This window comes from Apis florea, unplaced genomic scaffold (genome assembly GCF_048593485.1).
Source record: "Apis florea isolate Af1SG1 unplaced genomic scaffold, ASM4859348v1 contig_3493_pilon, whole genome shotgun sequence".
Taxonomy (NCBI): domain Eukaryota; kingdom Metazoa; phylum Arthropoda; class Insecta; order Hymenoptera; family Apidae; genus Apis; species Apis florea.
Window position 1 is genome coordinate 488,820 of NW_028256772.1, and position 22,969 is coordinate 511,788.

Genomic DNA, 22,969 nt, shown 5'->3' on the forward strand with positions numbered 1-22,969 from the left:
TATATAAATACTATAAAAAAGTATTGTAACCAATATTTCTTTAACAGTTAACATTTTTTTGAATTATGGTTAATTATAATTTTTCTCAAACTTGTTAGATCGATTTATTTTAAATTTTAAAAAATTTTTAAAAATTCTGAAATAATGAACAAAATTGTTACACGAAATATTTAAAATTTTCTTCAATAAAAATAAAAATTTATATTTCAGAAATATAACATTAGAATTTTCTTTCAATCTTCAGTAATCGAGATTACCTACAAGATTAAATTAAATTAATATCTTAATCTAATAATTAATACTTTTAATCGTGATTATAAATCACAAAACATTTTAAAAATTTTTATAAAAAATCCATTACAAAAATATTTCAAATTCAAATCATCGTACGAGATTAACTCATTAAAAAGTAAAAATCGGCCTTAAGTAAAAGTCATTTATAAAAAATTTCTTGACAATTCGAAATGCAGGAATGCAAAATATCTATATTGTTCTTCTTGCAGACTGATCTCCGTCACAGCGAATGGCTACCCCGCGGTTGCAGGCACGCAACATGCACATGCAGGGACAACTGCGGCTGCGAGCACCGTGGCTAATAGGCACCATGCGAGGAGCCACGAGCACAGTCCGCCTGATACGAAGCGCAGGATACACAAATGCCAATTTCCGGGTTGCAAGAAGGTATACACCAAGAGCTCACATCTGAAAGCTCATCAGAGGACGCACACAGGTAAGTTTTTAACTGTTCTCCAAGATAATATCGGTTGCCAACGATCGATTAGTTTCTGATTAGAGTTAAAAAAAAAAAAAAGGAAGAAAGAAGCGTAATGGCAAAAAGTTTGACGGAACAGACCAATCAATAGCATGTTGAAAACGAACTTTCGATTAACATTCCGCGAAGAATTTCTTCACCAAATAGTTTATTCTTCCTTTTTCATCGTCTAGATAACTGTTATTAATGAAGAATAATGAAGAATTGTGAAAGAATTCTTGAGACGAGTACCGTTAGATTATTCCTTTACAAGTTATTTATTTATTAATATTATTTATTATTCGTTGATCTTTAGACTAGATAAATTTGTGAAAAATTCCATTTGTGATAATAATCTATTTGATATGCAATGCAGATAGATATTGTAATTGCTTACATACATATTTAACATAAAATAACATAATTTCAGATTTTGGATATCACGTATATTATCTCTCTATCCATTTCACGCTAAAACATTTTTAATTAACATGACAAAATTCTATTTATATCTAAACATATGGAAAGATAGAATGATCCACGTGCCATTTAGCTCTGAAACTGATGTTTAGAAAATTGAAGTTGAATATGATTATTTTATTTTTTTTTAATTAATATATGATTTTATTTAACTCTTTCTTCTTCAACATATATAAAGTATCACAAATCCATTACTTATTTTTATTATATGAACCAATCAAAACTTTTGTTGTTATTTAAATAATTTATTTTCCTAATAATTAATAATTGTCCGAAACATTTCTAAAAAAAAAACATAAAAAAAAATCATTATGACCGATTCACTATTAAAAATAAAAACAATTGATATAATTGAATTGTTACGTACATCCAATCTATTGTTACTATTTATTTTAAAATACAATTAAATAAAAATAAATAATAATATATATTTGCTAGAAGAAATTGCAATTCATAATTTTTATTCCATTGAAATTAGAACAATAGAAACTTATTTAAAAATTTATGTATCATAAACTAAAAATTTACTTATTCGTATAAATAAATTCCTTAATTATATTTATTCACTATAATATAAAGTCATTCAAAAGTGAATCCAAATTCTTGAAGTTAGAATAATAAATATTCCTTAAAATTTATATATCAAAGTTTTTTCTTTCAACTTTTTTCTGATCAAATCTTTTTTTTTTTTTTTCACAAATCCATGCATCTTACTGATGCAAATTTTCTATTCTTTTTGATATTTATATCTAAATATTTTTTATCCAAATACTTTTCTATGAATTTCTTTTTGCAAATGTATTTCTATCTTCACTCTTCATCCGAATCCTTTAAAAATAACACATTCAAAATAATTAACCAAATGTAAATCTTTGATCACCTGAATACCTAATGCACAATCATTACAAAAATCTTAAATTTACAATAAAATCTATAATTATAAAAACAAAAATAAATTTACATCGAAATTATTCAAACAACTCCAATTTTGATTTGAATTTTAAGTGATAATAAAAATGATTCAATCTCAATCTAATTATCAACTTATTCAAACAAATTTATCATATAGATTTTTTTTTTTTCTAAGTAATCGGATTCATTAATTCCTCTCAATGACCGGTAAATAAGAAATCCTTCTATTCTTCGTATTTTTACCAACATTCATCATTTCTTTCCGCAATTAAGATAACGCACGTATTCAATTATCGAATACACCGCGTTGCTCATTAATAAACGTTACACCATACGTCTGTCTCCGCGCGATATCGCTCGGTAATTTCGCGCGCTTCACGCGACACCGCGCGCCCTTTCTTCGCAATTCAGTTAATCGTTAGTCACGCGATTATCCCCGACGTTTGTCGGTGGAGGGGAACGAACGAGAAACAATCGCGAACGTATCCCGTTGAGCGGCAGGGGATAAATTTCCCGACGCGTTCCCTGCCTCCCTTATCGCGGCAAATAACAATGTATAATTAATTACGAAGCTGAATTAAGGGAGGTTGTGCTCGGGCTTGTACCACGGCTTGGTTACTCGATTCGTATACGCGGCCGGATGAATGCACAAGGCCCACGTGCGCGAAACCGGATGATACATGTTTAATAGCATCGAAGGCAATCTCTATTCCTCTTGTTTTCTTCGATCAATGAAAGGAAAGGGGAATATACGTTGTTTGCTGCTTCGTATTAAACTTAAGTTGCGCTTATCTCTTGATGAGAATGTAACCGCTTCTGCGGTAAAGGATGTTCACTTTAATCGGATTTCGATACGATAATTGGTTTTATTTATCTTCTTTGAGGAGTGAAATATTACATGATTTTCAGAGGTTATGATTTTGTTGTTTTGTAGTGAAAAAAGAAGGAGGTTGAGAGATATGAGTTTTATGAAATTGTTGATGAATCGGTTTCTATAATTTGCTTTCTTCATGTATATAGATATATTATTATGAAACTTATTCACGAAAACTAATTACGTTCTTGTATTTCGATATCGTATAAATTGATTTTATTTATCTTGCTGTAGAATAGTAGTAATTATTACGAGATGACTTTACAGACTGATATTTTTGTTCAGATTGAAATTGTTTCTTTAATAAATGATATGTTTTTTTAAATTTTTGTTTGAGAATTGAATGTAAATATTTTGTGTATTCGTCAATATTATTTTTCGAATACGTAAATTAATTGTTTGCCAAAATAACTTTTGTTATTTTTAAATATACAGTATATTCTTAATATAAGAATAACAAAGAATTTTTTTTTCAAAAGATTGATTTAATTATGAAAAGCACACAAAAAAATAATGATAGAATAATTGTAGCTTTCTTTATAATATGAAAAAAATAATTGATACCATATTTATTTTTATATGTAAAATTAATTTATTCGATATCATTTAATAATAAGTATCAATGATTTTTTAACGTATATTATAACGTTATTATTATGAATGATTCATCGTAATAAACATCGATTTCGATAATCCAAAAATAATTCAAGTTTTTTTATACAATTCCATCACAATCGTAATTAATTGAAAACCGCATAATATTCGAATGAATATTCTAAAAATTAATCCTCAAAATATCCTATTTCTCCGTTTCATTCAAATATTCAATGTAAAAATACGAACTGAATATAAGAGATATCGAATATTTCTAACGTAAATGTAAATGTTTACATAAGTATTGCATCACTTTGACTAAGAAACAGACTGAACACATTATTACCATGTTATCGTTTCATTCGCAGTTGGTTTCAACAGCAGGTGACGACGAAAGATTGTAATTAATGAAGATTCTCTTTTTCTCTTCCCTCAATCCTCTTCTCCTCTTTCTCTTTCCATCTATGGTTTTTGTCACGTCACGCCTCCTGAAACCATTCGGTGAGCAGATACGCGTTCAGGTGTATACACGCATAATTATCCATGTGCTTCGAACAGTTCTACCCTCACGAAATCACGTCTCATGTTCGTGACTCACAACTGTAGGCTATTTTTGTGGAAGTTATGGCGGAAATACAGGTGTGGAATATATGAATGTTGATTTTGAATGTTTCTTTCCTTTATCTTCTGATCGATATAAATTTTCATTAGTAACTTTAGTTTAATTCTTATGCTAATATTTGAAAATAAAAGATAACATTAAAAAATAAAATTGTGTCCTTTATATTCAGGGCACAATTTCATTTTTGAATTCTTTTGAAGGAATTTTTATTTAATTAAAGATAGATTATTTGATATTTATCTGCATTAATAATTGTATGAAGTAGAAATTTCATTAGATATTTTAGAATATTTTTAGATTTCTTGAACAAAAAAAAAAAAAATAATTCCTTGACATAAATGACGCAGATTGTGAGAAAAATATTCTTGCAAGAAGGTTAAGATATAATTTTTTTTTCAAAAGATTCTAATTTCTAATTGAATCAAATCTAAATGGATAATTATTATTTACATTTTACATTATCATTAAATAATTGAAATTAAAAATCGTATAATTTGAATAGTGAAAAGAAATTGGATATTTAGGAATATTCTTTTGAAACTAGACTTGTCATAATTCTTTGAGAAATTTTATTTATTTTCATATATTAATAGAATACAACAACAAATTAATAAGATATCCATTCGTGAAATGCGATTTCTATTTCAACTTAAAATCATACTTCAAAATGACATATTTGAAACTGTCAAACTGTCAATCGAAAATGGAATGAAGCGAAATGGAAGTAAAATTAGTCGAATTCGATTCGACATAAATTCTTCCACGATAAAATACACCATTGACGTGGCCGTCAAATATTTAACCACGCGATACATTTCCATGCGTCGTGTCTTTCATAAATTTATCTCGAAATCCGTTCTATCATTACATCGTATCCTAGCCATGTTTCGCCTTCGGGCACAGACGCTCTCATCCTCATAATATCGTACGTACAGGTGATTAAGCGTGTATATGTGTCCACATATATTTGCTCACGTGAATAGTTACACGTGCGCATACGGCTGTCTTCATATGTGTTTATTTACCTATCCGCATGTGCACATCTGCATCCACGTTACCAGTGTCTATAGGAAGGCACACAGATGTGTAATTTCAGTCTCTGTATTAGGGTGGATGAGCTAGCGAGAATATTCCTAGAGAAAGATATGAGAATAGAAGAGGAAGAAGGAAGAGAATTGCGAAGGAATAAAAGATGGAGAGGAAGAGAAAATATGAGATGGTATATAGGATGATTCGAAAGTAAAATTGAATTTTGAATGCACTTTTAAAGAAATATATCTCTTTTTCGTGAAATACATCTCAAACTATAATACATTTATTATACTAAATTATAATACATATATTATAATAATTTCTTTACAAAAAAAATCACGAAACAATGTAATTCTGCGTGATTAAGATTTGATAAAAGAAATTTTTTTTTCCTTGAAGAATTGAATAATATGAAATATAAATGTATGCTGTTTTATTAAATTTGTTTATTAAGTTAATATTGAATTCTTTAATATATGTTATTAAAATTTATATTATGAAAATGATCTTTATTAAAATAACAATATGTTATATATGTATAATTATAAACATTTTTTTTTATTAGAACTTACAATATTAATTTTCAATACATTTTTATAAAATATTATGATATAAAATTCATTCTTGAGTATAAAATTTCAAATTAATTTTAGCGTAAGTTTTATATATAGTATAAAATAACTTTAATAAAATCATTTTTATTAAAGAATAAATGATAAAATTATTAATATTCGTATATAAAACAAATTTGTTTGTATACTATTAAATAAATGAAAAATTCTTAGATTTACATTTTTAGATTACGTAGTAAATTTATAACAAGTTTTCTTAATACTTTCATTTACTTTTTTTATATATTTTCATATTATTCACATTATCTTTAGTTTTTTATTTAAATCTATCAACCATTCAATACAAATAATATTTTTCATAAAACATCTTAACATTTATAATTTAAGTTTAAATGATTTCAAAGTATGTTTGAATGTCAAATATCAACTTGAAAAAATTTGTTCACTCATATTTAAGAAAAACTATTATTAAAGATATAAATTTATCTTATAAGAAAAAAAAATATTCACAAACTCCTATTAAACTTACTAATTACGAAACTCTTTCCTTCTAAATCACCTTCTAAAACCGAGAACCGAGAAACCGGTAAGAAAACCATGAGACAGAATGATAAATAACAAGGCAAAGGTAGGAGGAGGCAAGAGAACAAACGAGAGATGATGAAAAAGACGGTGCGGATAGGTGGTAAAAGAACAAGAGAGACAACGAGAAAGAAAGAGAAATAAAAGAACGAGACAGGAGAAGGAAGGGTAGGTAATAAGAGAGAGGTTGACCGGGACGCCTTCATCCTGCAGTGTGGCAGGTACGTCGGGATTGCTTCTCGCGGATCGTTAAGCAGAACTGCTAACTACGGGATTATGCATACTGCGGGGCCCCGTCCCGCAATTATGACTCTGTTATGAATTCGTCCTGACGCAAGGATTCCAACCCCCTAACATGGCTTGGAACGTTGCATCCAGACGATGTCTGTGTCACGTATCGCGACGACTGAACGTTTATTTCGCTGGAAACGCTCGGTCGGTGTGTAGAACTGAAAAGGACCATCGCGTCCTGCCCTCTGGCCGGCTATTACCTATGTCGTAATTGGTTTCCCAGTGACGGATGTTCCCGCTGACGGATCCCTGGGATTTTCCGGTTAATCGTTCGCCCGCGGACTCGTGTAACGCTTCGACGTCCACGGTCTCGCTTAATCCAATTCACGATACTGTTTCCTTTCTGGTAATCAGTTTCCGATTTAATGTGTTTGACGGCATAAATGCTGTTTTTTCTTTCAATTTCTTGCAATTTCTTTCTTTTTTAGCAAATTAGTTCTATTGTTATAAAGCATAAAATTGAATTTTCATACTCGTAATAAAAATTGTTTAGATTTATATTGATCTGATTGTTATGTATATTATTAAATTACTAAAGATTTAGCAATAATTAAGGTTTTCTATTATTTTGTATATATAAAGTTCTGTTTTTTAAAGGATAAAAGTTTTATTAGATATACATTTAATAATTTTATTAGATGTATAAATAATCTTCTCTTTATCTCTAAGTGTTTCATAGTTGTAAAATGGTAATTTTTAGAATAGTTATTTTTTAATTGATTATTAATTTCTATTTGAGAAGAAACTTATTTATTTGTTATCTGGTAGTATTTTATAAGTTTCTATACAAAAATAAAATTCATCTAAGATCTATATTATATATATATATATATATATAATAGACATTAATAATAGACATAATAGATAATAGACATTATAATAGACAACTTATCCATGAACTTATCCATGTTATTGGATATAGATTTGATTAAATATATAATATAAATATCCACAAAAATAATATATGTAATTAATAAATATTTAATTAATTCTCTTTAATGAAATATGTAATAACCTTTCTAGAAAAGAACAAAACATTGACAACAAATTTTATTTCTCTAACCGAGAGAGAAATTTCCAAAATCTATCCAAAAGTGTTTAGATCCAAACAGTACAAATTTTCATTCAAAGCCGAAACAATTTTAATCGCTCTTCTCCTTCTTCAAATTTCTCTGATCAAATTTCATCTTTAGAATCAAGCATGAGCCACACGTTCGCTTATATATATATATATATATCTACCCTCTGAAATATCCCATCGAACGAGACGGGAACAGGAATGGAAAAGAAAAGGGAGAGGGCTGGCAAGAGACACGGACGAAAAACTTGGCCGGCGGCAGGCGGAGAAAAGTCCCGCGGAACTTTCTTCCAGAGATGGAAATACCGGTATACTTTGATCTCAGTTGGCGAATCTAATTACTGCTGGCTTGCGACGAGCATTCGAGGACCGAGACACGAAACGAGGCGAATCGTCGAATCGTGGAGTACGGGCGATCGTGTGGCCGAGTCAACATGAAGGCTCGTTACGAATTCCATCGGCGAACTTTCCTTTCGAAGATCTTTCGGCATGTAGATATCTGCCAGGCCAGCGAGAGGTCGTTCATCCCTGACCCAGCTCTCCTTAGGATCTTGCTCTCTCTCTCTCTCTCTCTCTTCCTCTTTCACCACTTCCTTCTCTCTTTCCGCGCTGGTTACGTCTCGAGACTCTCGTCTTAACGACGAATCGATCCGATTAGACGATTTAATAGTCAAAGCTACTACCTTCATGACTTCCCTTAATTCCCTTCTCTTCTAAAGGATAAGATGTGTAATTCTAAACAATTCTAGTTGATGAGATCAACAAGGGTATTGTGGTCTAGCCTAGACTCGTAAAATTTTGTTAATTCTTAATTACTTATTTAATTTAGAATGTTATTTTAATATGTGGGAACGTTTATCATGTACGTGTAATTTTATTGAGTCACTTATGACATTTAGATTAACATTTCAAGTTGATTTATATATAATTGTATACAAGTATACAGTTATAATAATGAAGATAAATAATAGTTATTCTTGATTTTTTAAGTTTGATTTATATAGATTATATAGAAAGAATAAGGAATCAAGGTTTTTAATATGAATTTGTGAAAGTGTAATAATTTCATTTCAAAAGAGCAAGTGTTTTGAAGACTGATAAATAGAATAATAATAACCGACCAGATCTACTTATAATAATATAAGTATATTTCATTTGAGATTTTTTTAAATAATAATTTCTTTTGTACATTTTCAAACACTAGATATTAAAAACAAACGATTCTAATTATTTTTTACTTTAATCTTAAATAAAATTTGCCGATTCAGTCTGCGAAGTTTTTTCAGAATTCGATTTCATCCTGATGAGATATTTCGTAGAAACGAGAATAGTTGTGCTGCATTTTTGTTTTATTCAGGACGAAAGTGGGAATAGGCATCGATTGTATCGAAGTTGAGATGGATTTTGTCGGGACGTTTAACGGAACACGATTGTTCGAAAAGAAAAAGTATTGCCAAGAGAGCGTTAAACATTTTCAAGGAAACAGGATTTGTTCCTTGTTTATCCACTTTGCCCGTCAATATCGCGTTTCAGTGATTTCTTCGTTTTTACGCCGACAAAGCCTTTCTATACGATTTCCTCGTGGGAATCGAGGAACTATCGATCCGATGGCCTAACAGTCTCCCGGCCACTATACGTGCGCACAGAGAAAACCTGGATAGGTACCCCAGATAGGACGGAAGAAGAAGAAGAAAGAAAAGACGAAGAAGAGGGAAAAAAGATGGGAAAAAGAAAGAGATTTCCAATTATAGAGACTTCCTGTTCCGGAATTCCATTCCAAACACCATTGTTCTCGCGTCTCGAGTTGTGGACAGGACTTTGATCCCTCCACGGACTTCAATCGTTCCATTGGAAACTTTTCGCAATCGTTCCCTTAGTACTCGTTGATGGAATGTCAATATATTTGGAAAATTAAAGAACGACAGTTCGTTATACCGTGGATTAATCGAACGTTCTCGATTCGAGTATATGTGAGGAAGAAGACGAAAGAAGAATATCGTCGAAAATCAATTTAGAAATAATATTTTAATATTATTCTTTATCATAAATGGATAAAGTTCAACTGTTATTATTGAATCTCTGAAATTAGTTTTAGAAATGTAGTTTGTATTTGAAGTAGCTGAATTAATTATAGATAAACTTAAATTATAGGATATATTATGTGCATACGTAGATTTAAAAAGAGTTTTATCATAGAGATAGATATTGTTTATCTGAACGGTTTGAAATCGTTAAAATATTTTTTTGTAAAAATCATTAAATAACTTATTTATTTTAATCGTTTATATCAATGATTCTTCGAACATTCCAATAGATTGAACACGTTGTTTTCAAATAATTCAAACACTTTTAATTTTTCGACGATAAATTTTTTTAAGATGCGCATATTTTATTACATGTTTCTAAAAGAAACAACAATAATAAAGTTTAAAAAGGAAAAAAGTTTAGAAAGAACGAATATCAAATGTCTATATTATCGAGAGTATAATATTAACAAAAATGATTGTTACTAATGCGTTCTCGTTTTCAGCAAATAATAATGGAATATTATAAACTGATATCCAATAGTTGAATCATTGAATTTTTAATAAACATCAACGATTCGAACAATTCCCTCGACATCATAATCTCCAACAAATCAGTTATCAATCAGAATCGTACTATTACATCCAATCGACCTCTTTTCATTCATTTCTGTAGAGGCAATAAGCGCGATATTGCCCAGCTTTTAATTACAATTTCATAGAATTCGTTTTGCAATCGAGGACACGTTTTTTTCTCTCGACATGTAGAAACCGTTCAAAGAAATGCATCAAGTATCGTTATTCACGCGAATAATATTACGTACGGTATATGGGTGGGAAATAGGTCAGTCAAAGCGCGATAATTTAACCTCAGATTTACTTTGGAATGGAATCAAATGAATAATAAGCAAGGATGCAAAGATCGTAGGAAATTATCTTTGTCTTAGCAAATCGAAATATTTTATTATTTCATATTCATTTTTGTTATTGTAAAATTTGTAAAATTACTGCAAACATAAATAGCTTTCTTTTTAATATTTTATTATTCAAAATTTTCGAACAAAATGTTGTTAAAAGAATAAAATGAATATTAATGTAAAATGAAAATATCTGTTAAAATTTATTTTTGTTAAACAATTTAATTTCAATTTAAATGAAGTGAAATGATAGAACGAATCGATTCTATTATATTTTTTTTTTCTATCGCTTTATTTAATATAAAATAAATCCTCTTCCTTTTAAATATTTTATTTCAAACTATAAATTATTCGTGTCTTACATATTTTCAGTAAATAAAAAATATTTGAAAAGATTTAAAAATTTATTTAAGATTTAATTTACGTAAGAATTTTCTTCGATATATTATTAATTATTGCAAATATATAAAATACAAACCTAATTTTTTTAAAAATAGACACGAATAATCTGTGCTTAAATTACCTATAACTTGAAAAATAAGTATCAATAGATACTAATTATATATTAATTTTTGCATGTCAATTTTAAAATTTATTTTTTTCAGGTCGTTCAAATATATTTATATAATTTAAAAACATATATTTGAAATTATACTAATAATTTTTTTACAATTTTTTGTATGCCATAAATACGTTAAAAATCCCGACGTGTCATTCGATGAATCGAAAGAATAGTATAGCATTGCAAGGTTATTTATCGCGTTGTGGTGACTGTTCTTTCACCATTGCGCGCATTTACCGAAGCATTTTCCTCTTCTAATTCACCGAATGTATTAAAACCTTTCAAATTTCGTATCGAATCGGCGGTCATTGTTCCCGCTCGCGAAAAATAAGAAAACGATAATTTATCGGAATAATTTATCGACAAACGTTTGAAGAAGGACGGTAGGGAAACACCACGATTCATTCGCGAAAATAAACAATGCGAGGAGTTATTGCGTTTATTGAGCTTGGAATTTGGAAATCAAGTTCTTCGATCGCGTTTCCGGAGGCACCACTCTTGCACACTGTTTGCCTGTTCATTCCTGGTTCGTTTGAAAGGATTCTGAATACGGAATTTAATCGATGTGGACGACTGCGCGCTATGTGTTTCTTCGATTCGAACGCAAATTCGAGGTGAAAGGAATTTTAAAGATTTTCAATGCACGTTTGAAATTATTTTTCTTTCTCTTCTTTCTTCAAACCTTTGAATGAAAGGTATAAAATAGGCATTACGGTAAAGATAAAATATGGTAGAATTCTTAGTAAAATTTTCAATTTTAAGTTGCGATACACAATATTTGATTGGAAAGATTCGATGCATCTACATATTTCTAGTATATTTTTGCTTTGTTTATTGATTAGTTTGATTTTATATCTGAATCGTTTATTTTACATCTGATTGTACATTTTATATTGCATTGAAACAATTATTCGAAAAATGTTTTATTAATTTCATGCAATTTTATATATATATTTTTTAAATCTGATATCAATACTAAAAATTGTTAAAAAAAATTGGATGGTTAATATGTCATAATACATTGATATATTGCGAAAATTTTATTAAAGATTTATTAAGATATATAGAAATATTTGATACTGATTAATCTTTATAAATAATATAACATTGTTTCTATCAATATGAATAAAATTGAAATTTTTTCTTAATATTCTGAATATTTCTGTATATCTAGTAATATATTTTTAAATAAATAATAAATTATAATAAATATCAAAATATATTATTGTTTCAAATAAATAAAAATTGTTATTCTAACGATTATAAAAATTATTAATTTTAAAATCTAATAATTCAAAAAGATTAGAGAAAATTGTTCTAAAATAACCAAGACCGCCAACTTTTCTCCAATCAGACCAATCGATTTTAACCCAATAATTTCCACTCGAGAGCCTCCCAAAGCAACATTACGTCACTACGTGTTCAAAAGTTTTCTTTCCACGATAAATGGCCACTCGGGAAAATGAGGAATTTTGTGATCAGATTTAAAATGAATTTTCTTCATCTCAAAATCTAAAATTTCGAACAAAAGACAGTTATTATTTTTCTGGTTATAGCACTTAATGCATCAATAAATAATAATTGAAAAAACAAAACTCAACCTGATTTTTCTTTTCCTTATCTGTGGATTCGAAATAAATGTATTTGTGCGATTGAACTTGTTTATTCTTACGATTTAATCTCAAATTTGAATATTGTTTTTCGATATCTTCCTCAATACACAATATTTGATCATAGCAAGGATTGATATTTTTCTTTTATCTATTTCTATATTTTTCAGCAATTTTAAATGACATCAGTAATGTAAAAAATTTATTATATAAATAAAATATGTTAGAATCTGGCGTATTAATATAGAGAGTAAAAGTAATAAACTTACAGATACTAAAAGAATCATTTTTTTTTACATTAAATTTTATTTAAATAGAAATCAGTAAAATTGATATTTCGTAGCATTTTTAACATAAATAGAATTGTGTAGAATTTTTTTGCATTTGAAATCATTGAAATTCTTTTTTCAATGTCAATTGTTTCACATTTTCGAATTCTTTTGTTTTTTTTCAATAAAATGACTTACACGTTTTTATTTAATAGTTAATATTGCATACTGTTAACTTTGTTACTTAACTGTCATTCGTTTACAATATAAAAAAATGTATGTAAGATTATATATAAATATTATAAAATAACTAACGGAATATTTATTATATTCTAATAAAACATTCGAATATTAAAATAATCAGATAGTGGAATTGCAGATAAAAGAGATTTTACTTTATATACTATATAAAATAAAAATTTTAGTCATGGCAAACAATGACTGTGACTTTGTATCTTTTCTTTTATATATAATTTTTTAAGTTTTCATCCTATAATATATTTCTATAATATATTTCTTCATCCTATAATATAATTCTTGTATTATAACACTATAATATATAAAAATATTTGAACATACTTTCACTATAAATATTTTCAGGTTCGATTTACAATTTCTTCTATTTAATCCAATATTTTTCATTTTTTTTTTTAAACGTATGATTGTCATTAAATCAATCAACTATACATATTGTAATTATTAATTCATTCTGTATTGTACATTATAGCTAATATTTTCTTGTAATATAAGAAATTTTTTAATTTTAGTTATTTGTAACTCATGATTGAAAAAATTGTACAAGAAAGTTTATATTTAATTAACGAGAATCCAAGAATATCGAGTTAAATAGCATTTATATTTTTCTTGAAGTGCTTTTGATCAGTTAAAATTATAGATAAATCTGTATATATTTTTAAATGCTTAATGCTAAACTAATTTTCCTGCAAAGCAGACGAGAAACTCTTAAACGAAGAGGAGGCTTTTGTCGCGCATCAATTCCTAATAACGTATCTCGTTCATTAATTCACTTCTCGATTATTTGAATTCCCATGTGCGTATCGTAACCAGGTCAATTGATCAATACTTAAAATTCTTATCAACAGTTTCTGTATTATTTCTAAAATAATTTACCGATCTTTATTTACGCAAAAGTTTGCTTATACATTCTATTTTCCAACCACGATCAAACTATTTTCTATATTATTCTTTCAGATGTATACATCTGCAAGAAAAACATTTTTTAAATCTATTTTTTACGGAATCTAGTGAATAACAAGATATTGAACAATCAATTAATTTTTTAGAAATTAGAAATTAGAAAAGAAAATCATTAAATTACTACAATATTTTTAAAACAAAATTTAAATCTTTATTCATCTATATAAATCATTATAATAAGCCTTTTTAAGATAAAGAAAATGTTATTCTGCAAAATAATGTAATTTATTATTATTATAACCTACTAAGAGACTCTAATTAATTAATGAATTTAATTAAATTTAAAATTGTTATTAAATGTTCGTTATAAATTTTGTATCTTATGTTAAGATTAAAAAGACGAAAAATTTGTAGTGTATAAAATATTAAATTTTTTCTCGTGTAAAAATTAAGAATTTCATTCAACGCATCAAGTCATTCTTCCGTGTCGTTCATTTATGCACTTGTGCGCGATGTGAATGATCGTATGTACGTACGTATTGATTTGCACCTCGGGCGCTGTTCGAAGTACGTTCGAAACACGCGGCGAAGTTAGGAGCCGCCCTCCGCGCCGAGACCCAGGCACCGCAAACAATTGGAAACGTCGTCAAAGTTCTCGCTACAGTTGACAGCGAAACCGCAGTTCACAACACGAGGAACGTGCTATCTCTAACCACCGGGACGGAAACAAGCAGCCAAGAACCTGGGTGGTAAGCAAGCCCCTCGTCGCCGGAGAAAACCACGCGACTTGTCATCGATCTTCGACGATCGAACGCTTCTACTTGTCATTACAACTTGTTCTGTGAAACGATAAGTTTTATATAGCGTTGCGAACGAGGATAGCGTTTGCGATACTTTAATCTTCGAGATGATATGAAAGGAGATCTTTCATCAAAAGGAACTTTGTTATTAAGAGTTTATATATGCAATTATATTTTCATTTAATATATTTTTAAACGATTTTAATTATGATAAATATTCTTTTTTATTATATATACAAACAATACTATAATAATATATTTATATATTACGTATATCTTTTAATATGTACTTATTGTTATTAATTAATTATGTATTTCTATTTATTTTTGTTAAATTTTTGTTAAATTCATTTTAACGAGTTCCAATATTTCTAATATTAAGAAGATTTTTTTTCATGTAAATTGTTTTGATGGCATTTCGAAAATAATTCTTGATAAAAATATAAAATTAATCTTTCCAAAACGACTGGTCACAAAGTCTTTGAACGAGGGAGGAAGTTCTCGAAGGTTAGTTTTTCAAAGGAATACTTTCTTCTCTCCCTCGAAACGAGTGATTTCATTCTGTTTCTCTTCTGACACGCCCTCCAAAAAGGCGGGACCGTTTATTTCCGTGGAAACGTTCCCGTTTCCGAAATAAACGCTACGACCTTCCCCGAAACAAACACCTCGTATTCTCCAGTTTCGGGTGTGTGATATTTCTTTACGGTGAAATCCCGTTTCATTTTTCATTTCTATTGCACTTCATCCTATTTTAGTATACGACCGCCGGCGCAAAATTTGTCCCCCGAAAAAGTAACGGCTTGGCAACCCGATCCCCTTGCAAAATTTCGCCGATCCGCCTCTGTTGAGGGATGAGGTTTGACAACATCGTTTCTCAAGCAGAATGGCGGGAAAAAAAATATGAAACGTCATACTAGCGAACCCTTCGTTCCGTGGAAAACGTAAATTCACCACCATCACGAACAATCTATCACGCAGACTTATAAGATAGTAGTCCCTTGCAATTTCGAATATGAATATTTTGGTTCGTGATAAATTTTCAGTGATTTGAGGACTTCGCGATATCGCAGAATTCTTGTAATTGAGATTGTCAGCGAATCAATCTATTCGATGGAATATTGAAAAATAAAAAAAAAAGAGAGCGTCGTATAATCAATAATATTTTCAATTCTATTTTAACTTTTTGTGATATTTTTAGTTCATTTTAACCTTTTTGAAACTGCATATGATATGGACATATTTCGATATTGATGATATTATTAATTATATGCTGACACTTTTATTTCCACATTATTCTTCTTTAATATTGTTATTTCTTATCTTTCTTTTCTTATTTTATTCATCTAATGCTATTGCTAATGTACAATATTTGTAAACATAAATATAAAATTTATATAACTTCCAATATTTTTGTAATGTTAAATTTTCTCATTATTTATTTTATTTATGTACATATCATACGAGAAATAACTATTATTAAATGATTAAATTTATATTGCTATCAACTATATTAACTATAAGTATGTCTTAATATGTTAAAAAATATTAAATTGTTAAAAATTAATTAACATGAAAACTTCATTCAGATCCAAAAGTGCTATTTCTAATTTTAAAATTAAATTATATTATATATCATTTTTTTAATTCTTGTTTTTTTTTTTTTTAATTTTTTTGAGAAACGTGGTCTATCATTCATTTTTCTTCGAATAATAAATAAATTTATTAAGATCTAAAATCGAATCTCTTTCTTAAAAATGGTAACATTATCTTATAATTGGTAGGCACTCGCAACAAAGTTTGATGTCCTTTAAAAGCAGATAAATACAAAAAAATAAAAAAAAATTATATATTCTCTATTCGCTAGAGTAATCCTCATAGAACAATATAGAATCTTCTTTTGTGGTTTTGTGGTTTCATGATTGAAGTTTTTCCCTTTGTTACTTGAACTAGAAATTTTTTGCAATTATACGATTATATTCTACTTGAATTCTTTCTTCTTTTCTTTCTTTTCTTTCTTTTAAACGATCAACCGACTTTATCTGTATCGAATTTTTGTCACGAACAATCTTGAAAGAAGTTAAGTTTAATGAGATATCCTTCCGTAGTCGAGAATAATTTTCACGATCCTTTCTTTGCATTAATACAACGGCGGGTTAAATGTTCACAGCTGTAGAAAATCATGTCTCGTTTTGTGGAACGTATAATTCTTCGCAGGAAGAAAGCTGTTACCGCTTTATCGTTTATAATATTTCCACGAAAGAAAATCAAGACAAATTCAACTCCATTCTCGTACAGACTTCCGCGCAAATGGAACGGATCAAGATATTTTCGAACGTCTCTTCTCGATTTTGCTTCAAAATTGGAGTATTTTATTTGACGAAGGAAATTAAATTTTTTTTTCAATTTTTTTTTTTTTAATTCTTTAGCTTCGATAAAAAGAAAAGAACAGATTTTTAATATAGGAGAGTGTGCAATTAATTAAAATTCTATCCCTATCACGATAATTTTACAGAATATTCTTCGTTTAAAAAAATTTTCAACGTAATTTAACATTTTTTCTTGATTTTGCTGTTGAAGGAAATGTCGTGTTACACTTTCTAAAGTGTAATGTAAAACCGGTTCGTAAATCCTCTTCCATGACGCGACACTACTGTTCATCGAAGCACGATGAAATTTTACTTTGCGACCTATATTCATTGACTAGCGATCAAATCTCTCGGAAAAAGTTCTGAAAAAATGCAGATATATTCCTTTATTAAAATTCTTCCATCGAAACATAAAATTCATATTTAGGAAGAAAAATTTTAGAAAATTAAAAATAAAAAGAAATAATGAAACATATATATATATATAAAATAAGAACAAGGAAGAACCTTCTTCTCTTCATAATAGATTCTGAATAATCAATATAAAATAATCAAATATTTTGTGAACACATAAATACTTATATACATGATTGGAAATAAAGCAATTTTCAAACAAAAATATTTTTTATTATATGAAATTCTATATATTAATACATTCAGTGTAACTGAAATGAACAAAAATCAAAAAAAAAAAAAAAATTCTCGATATATCGATATCGATATTGGATATCGATTTGAAGTAACAAAAAATTCAAAACGGCTGTATACTAATGGCAACATTCGTACTAAATATATATATTCGAAGAGAAAATCGAATATCTGTAACTACTCTTTTACATTTTTTAGAAGGAAATGACGTAATGATGGTACACAGTGCATGGTATAATAGAAAATCCTTATAACGCATATCTCACATTATCCATATTGAATGTCTTAATAAGAGATAATATATTATTCATTCCTAAATATTGTCAATTTTCTCTATGAATCAATTTTGTATTATCTTGAATTCATTAATTATTTTTTTAATTTCAATTCACACATTATTTTCATTTTCAATAAATGTATTATAAATTTTTCAATCATATTTTTAATTGTAATTTCAATGCATTTTGACTATCTTTAAAAACCCAATAATATTATTTCGTATATTCTGAATAAAATATTAAACAATTTACTAATAGATTTTTTAGATTAAATGACTATAAAATGTACTTACACTTATTCTTTTCGAATGCGTTTTTTGTTATCAAATTTCTACATTTCGTATTCATCATATGAAATTTTAGTAATAACATGAAAATATTAAGTATTATTATAATATATTTGGAAACTAATTAATTTAATATGTAAACGCCATAACCGTTCTTTGGTTAACTAGCATTATTCAAAATAAAACAATATTCACGTAATAAAATTTCCACAGTATCTTTCTCTCTATACTCGAATTCTTCTCTATCTATCTTTCAATGCGGAAAAATTCGAAGATTGTCATGAAAAATTCTCCTCGCCAATAAGAAATGCATGCATAAAGTTATTCCTAGATTCCCGATCGATTCTTAGGACATCGCCACTGAAATATCCTTCCACTGGCCAACAATCGGAATCTCTCACACGTTGAAACTGTAAAAAATTTTACTCCCATCGACCTACCGGATTCTCGTCTCTTGGAATCTCTCTCGTTGCACCCTTTCACGCGAGAGGATGGAAAAGAAGTTTCCTTGTTCACCTATCTGTCATGCGGATCCATGAAACGTCCTTCGGTATTAGACGCGTTTCTCTCCTCGAAACGTTTCTCCCGCGGAACGTGTTCCGATGTAAAAAACGAAGAACAGGTGGAAACATACCGAGAGGGAGAAAGAGATGGCACGAAAGGAGCCAAGGGATGGAATCCTTGGCTATAAATTCCGGTTGTCCTATCCCTTGGCGACATAACGGAAGGTAGCCTATACATCGTCGCCGGCGACGGACTTAATAAAATGCAAAGACGACGAGCACACATTGCTGGGGACGGTCTGACATATCGACGCAATACCAACCCACTCAGACTTCTCGAGTAACGTCAGGTGGAGAGAAGGACGTAGAAAAATCGTTCTTACGCCGACCGAACGTCATCGTGAACTACGTAGAACCATTTCTAGTTTTCCACGCTATTGCAAGAGTATCCCGCTCTGTACCTCGTTCGTTCTTTCACTGTCTTATATACCTGTGTTCTATCTGTATGGGTACGGGTATGGTCTGGGCGGAATGTGCACGGAATTTATGAGGAATGTGCATAAAACGCAGTCAGGGCGGTGAACGGGAATTCGTTACAATGACCGGTACGCTGAAGATTTTGTTCACGGTGGGATAGATCGCTGAATAGATCAAGTATTTTATATAAAATACTTGGTGGATTGTGTCCGTCAAATATTTGCGAGGAACGAACTTTATTTTCCAGGAGGAACTTATGCATTTGAACGTATGGAATTGGATGGATCACAGTGCAATGTGTGGATTTTTATTGAAGAAATTTTATTATTCTAATATGAGATGATAGTGCTATACGAGATATATTACAGAATATATTACAGAAGTTTTCATTTTAATGGTATTAATAATAGTGATAATTTATCATTTAGCGAATCTTATCTATTATTTCTAGATTAAATTTTTAACGAATTATTCATCGGAAGAAAATATTTGTTATTATATTTAATAATAATATTCTTTTTATTTTGTATATTTTTTTAATTTATTTAAATAATTTTTATAGGTCATAAATTTATGTATATTCCATATAACGTGAATGATTAATTGTAAAATACGCATTTTTATATCGTCATAATTAAAACAAAATAATTATTTTATTATTTACTAAAAATTTTTATAGTAGTTAATTATTAAAAAATTAATAGTCATCGATTATATTGGTAATTAAAAACAACAACGTAAAAACATAAAATACAAAATATAATTTTTATTTTTGACAAATCTGCCAAATCTCTATTTCTTTTCTCATTTATTTCATTATTATAATTTAAAGATTAAATTCCATAATTATTGTTTAACAATAAACATTAATTCCGGCTTTTTAATATTACTGTTTACTGCTGAAAAAAAGTCCTGCAAAAGGATCTGATTGGTTAATGTGGAAAGAAACGTTTATTCTTACATACATTTTTGTTTTCACCTTGGTAATTTTCACATAATCCGATTGTGACAGAGAGAAGCAATAATATCTATCAAAACAGCAATCTGTTTTGTATCTAATCTCAATGTATTATATAAATATATGAATATATAATAGCATAGAATCCAAAGTATTCTAATGTATATAAAATATAAAAATTATTTTTCATAATAGATTAATTATGATTTGTAATATACAATAGTTTAATTCATAAATATAATTTCGTACGCCAGATATATCATAGATATATTAATTATACCAAAATAATTAATAGTTTCGAAAATATTTTAGTTTCCAATCTTAGATGATTATCTTAACATTATAATTTCATAAATGAAATAATCTTTACGATTTTGAATATTGAAATTGTAATTCTCTTCTATTATTAAATAGTGTATGGTATCAAGATTGTCAACAAAGCGTCTGAAGCAGGCAATCTTAGCGAAACTCCTTCTTTCCAGCAGTAAACAGTACTTTTCTCTTGCATCCCAAAGAAATTATCTAATGTTTTGAATTGTATGCACATGTCACGAAAAGAGAATGAATAGAATGACTGATATTATCTGAACAAAGATAGCAGTTTCTATCTTGGACAGAGATTTATGCGGAGGATTGACGTATCACGTCGTTTAGCAACGTTCGTTATGAGCTCAAACGGATTCATAGAAATTGTACGGCGAGGGATAGACCGAGTTAACACTTTAAACCGCTCTGTTTAATATGACTTTATTACGTAGGTGGTAACGAACCACTGGAAGACTATTATGTGGTGATAAAATGTGCAATGCATGATGCACCCATACATCGTTCCGGTCTCGTCCACCTGGCGCGCGTCTCCTCTCTGCGACACGCGCATGAAACCTTTTCGTCATCCACTCACACTCGTTCAAATTGATCATACACGCTTCTGTCGAGTTTATACACACGCACGGCCTTTCACCCGTGACACACGGGTTGCGGTCGTTCGACATGTTACGCAGTCACTATGGTTACTCGAAATTCAATTTGCCTTTTCGATGGTAGCTTCGCATGCACGCGACACATCGTTGAATTTTTTCTGTCTCGCTTTTTCTTTTCTTTTTTCTATCTATTTATTTTGCGTGCACGCGTGTATGAGTTTTTTTTTTACTCATTTAATTGCAAATGTAATGGTCTTGTTGATTTTTTTGACAATTCTGCGATTTCTCTGAGATTTCACAGCAGGAATAGATGTGATCGTGTTATTTCCAATGAACGAGGGAAAGGTGATATAAAAGATACGTTTATTGATCGAGAAGTAGTCTAATGTCCTGATAATGAGAATAAATAAACATAGGGGATCGTTATTACAAGAAATAAAGTTGCAGGGTTTAACTGCGAATAGAGAGTTGTAACGATAATTGGTTTATAGAATTATAATTGGAATTTTTGGTTGTTTTGCAAAAATTGTATAAATTTAAATTATGATATTGTTTAAAACTTTTTATGACAAGTAGATGTGATAATTCTTATATCAAGTTTTATTAATATATGAAATGTTATACAGAAAGTCTCGTTTAAATCAATATTTGAAAATGGACATTGAAAAATATTTCAGATGAAAATTGAATGGTTTTAAAGAATATATAAATTGATTTTTTTTAAACTCTTGAAATTTCGTTTTTATTTGAAATATTTTTCAATATCATTTGATCTTTTTAATATTCTGTACATTTTTAATGCAAAATATAAAGTGCCATTTTTCGACAATTTTATTCTGTTGTTCCATTTACTCTGAGATATAATTGTATGTTACTTTTACATCGAGAAGGAAATATTATTAGACAAATAGATTCTCTGTAAATTATTCAATCTTTTGTTCTCTATTCGATATTTTCTAATCATGGAAAAAAAATACTATATCGTCCATCATGAATTTCTATCTATAATGTACATATATATACAAAATTTATCGAAATTTTTAATGAAATTTTAATGTATATTATTAATACTTTCAATATATTATTAATTCATTAATATGCAAGTTAAATAATTATAAATTACAAATTATTCTTAATCAAAAAATAAATTTGAAATCATAAAAATCGTTATTTCTAACCGATTGCTGTATTGTTTTCGATTCTACAAACTTGTTATCTACAGAATATCTATGTCTGAGTAAACGTCAGTCGTAATTTTAAGATGTCTTCTGATGCACGACAGAAGTTTCTTTTCACGAATTCGTTAGAGAGAATTGATTCTTCGCGAAGGGATGAAATATTAAGAAAATCGTAACGAATGGTTTCATGGATATTCTTGGTATGTGTGAGTTCGATACAAACGGA

General features: G+C 28.8%; 1 protein-coding gene across 1 annotated transcript in view; it reads left to right on the forward strand.

Moving 5' to 3' along the window:
- Positions 1-22,969, forward strand: part of LOC100869669 (uncharacterized) — a 343,975-nt gene that overhangs the window by 306,488 nt on the left and 14,518 nt on the right. Inside the window, exon 7 of the mRNA XM_086912992.1 lies at positions 504-730. Coding sequence (XP_086769118.1) covers positions 504-730 — 227 coding nt within the window. The remainder of the gene's footprint in view (positions 1-503; positions 731-22,969) is intronic.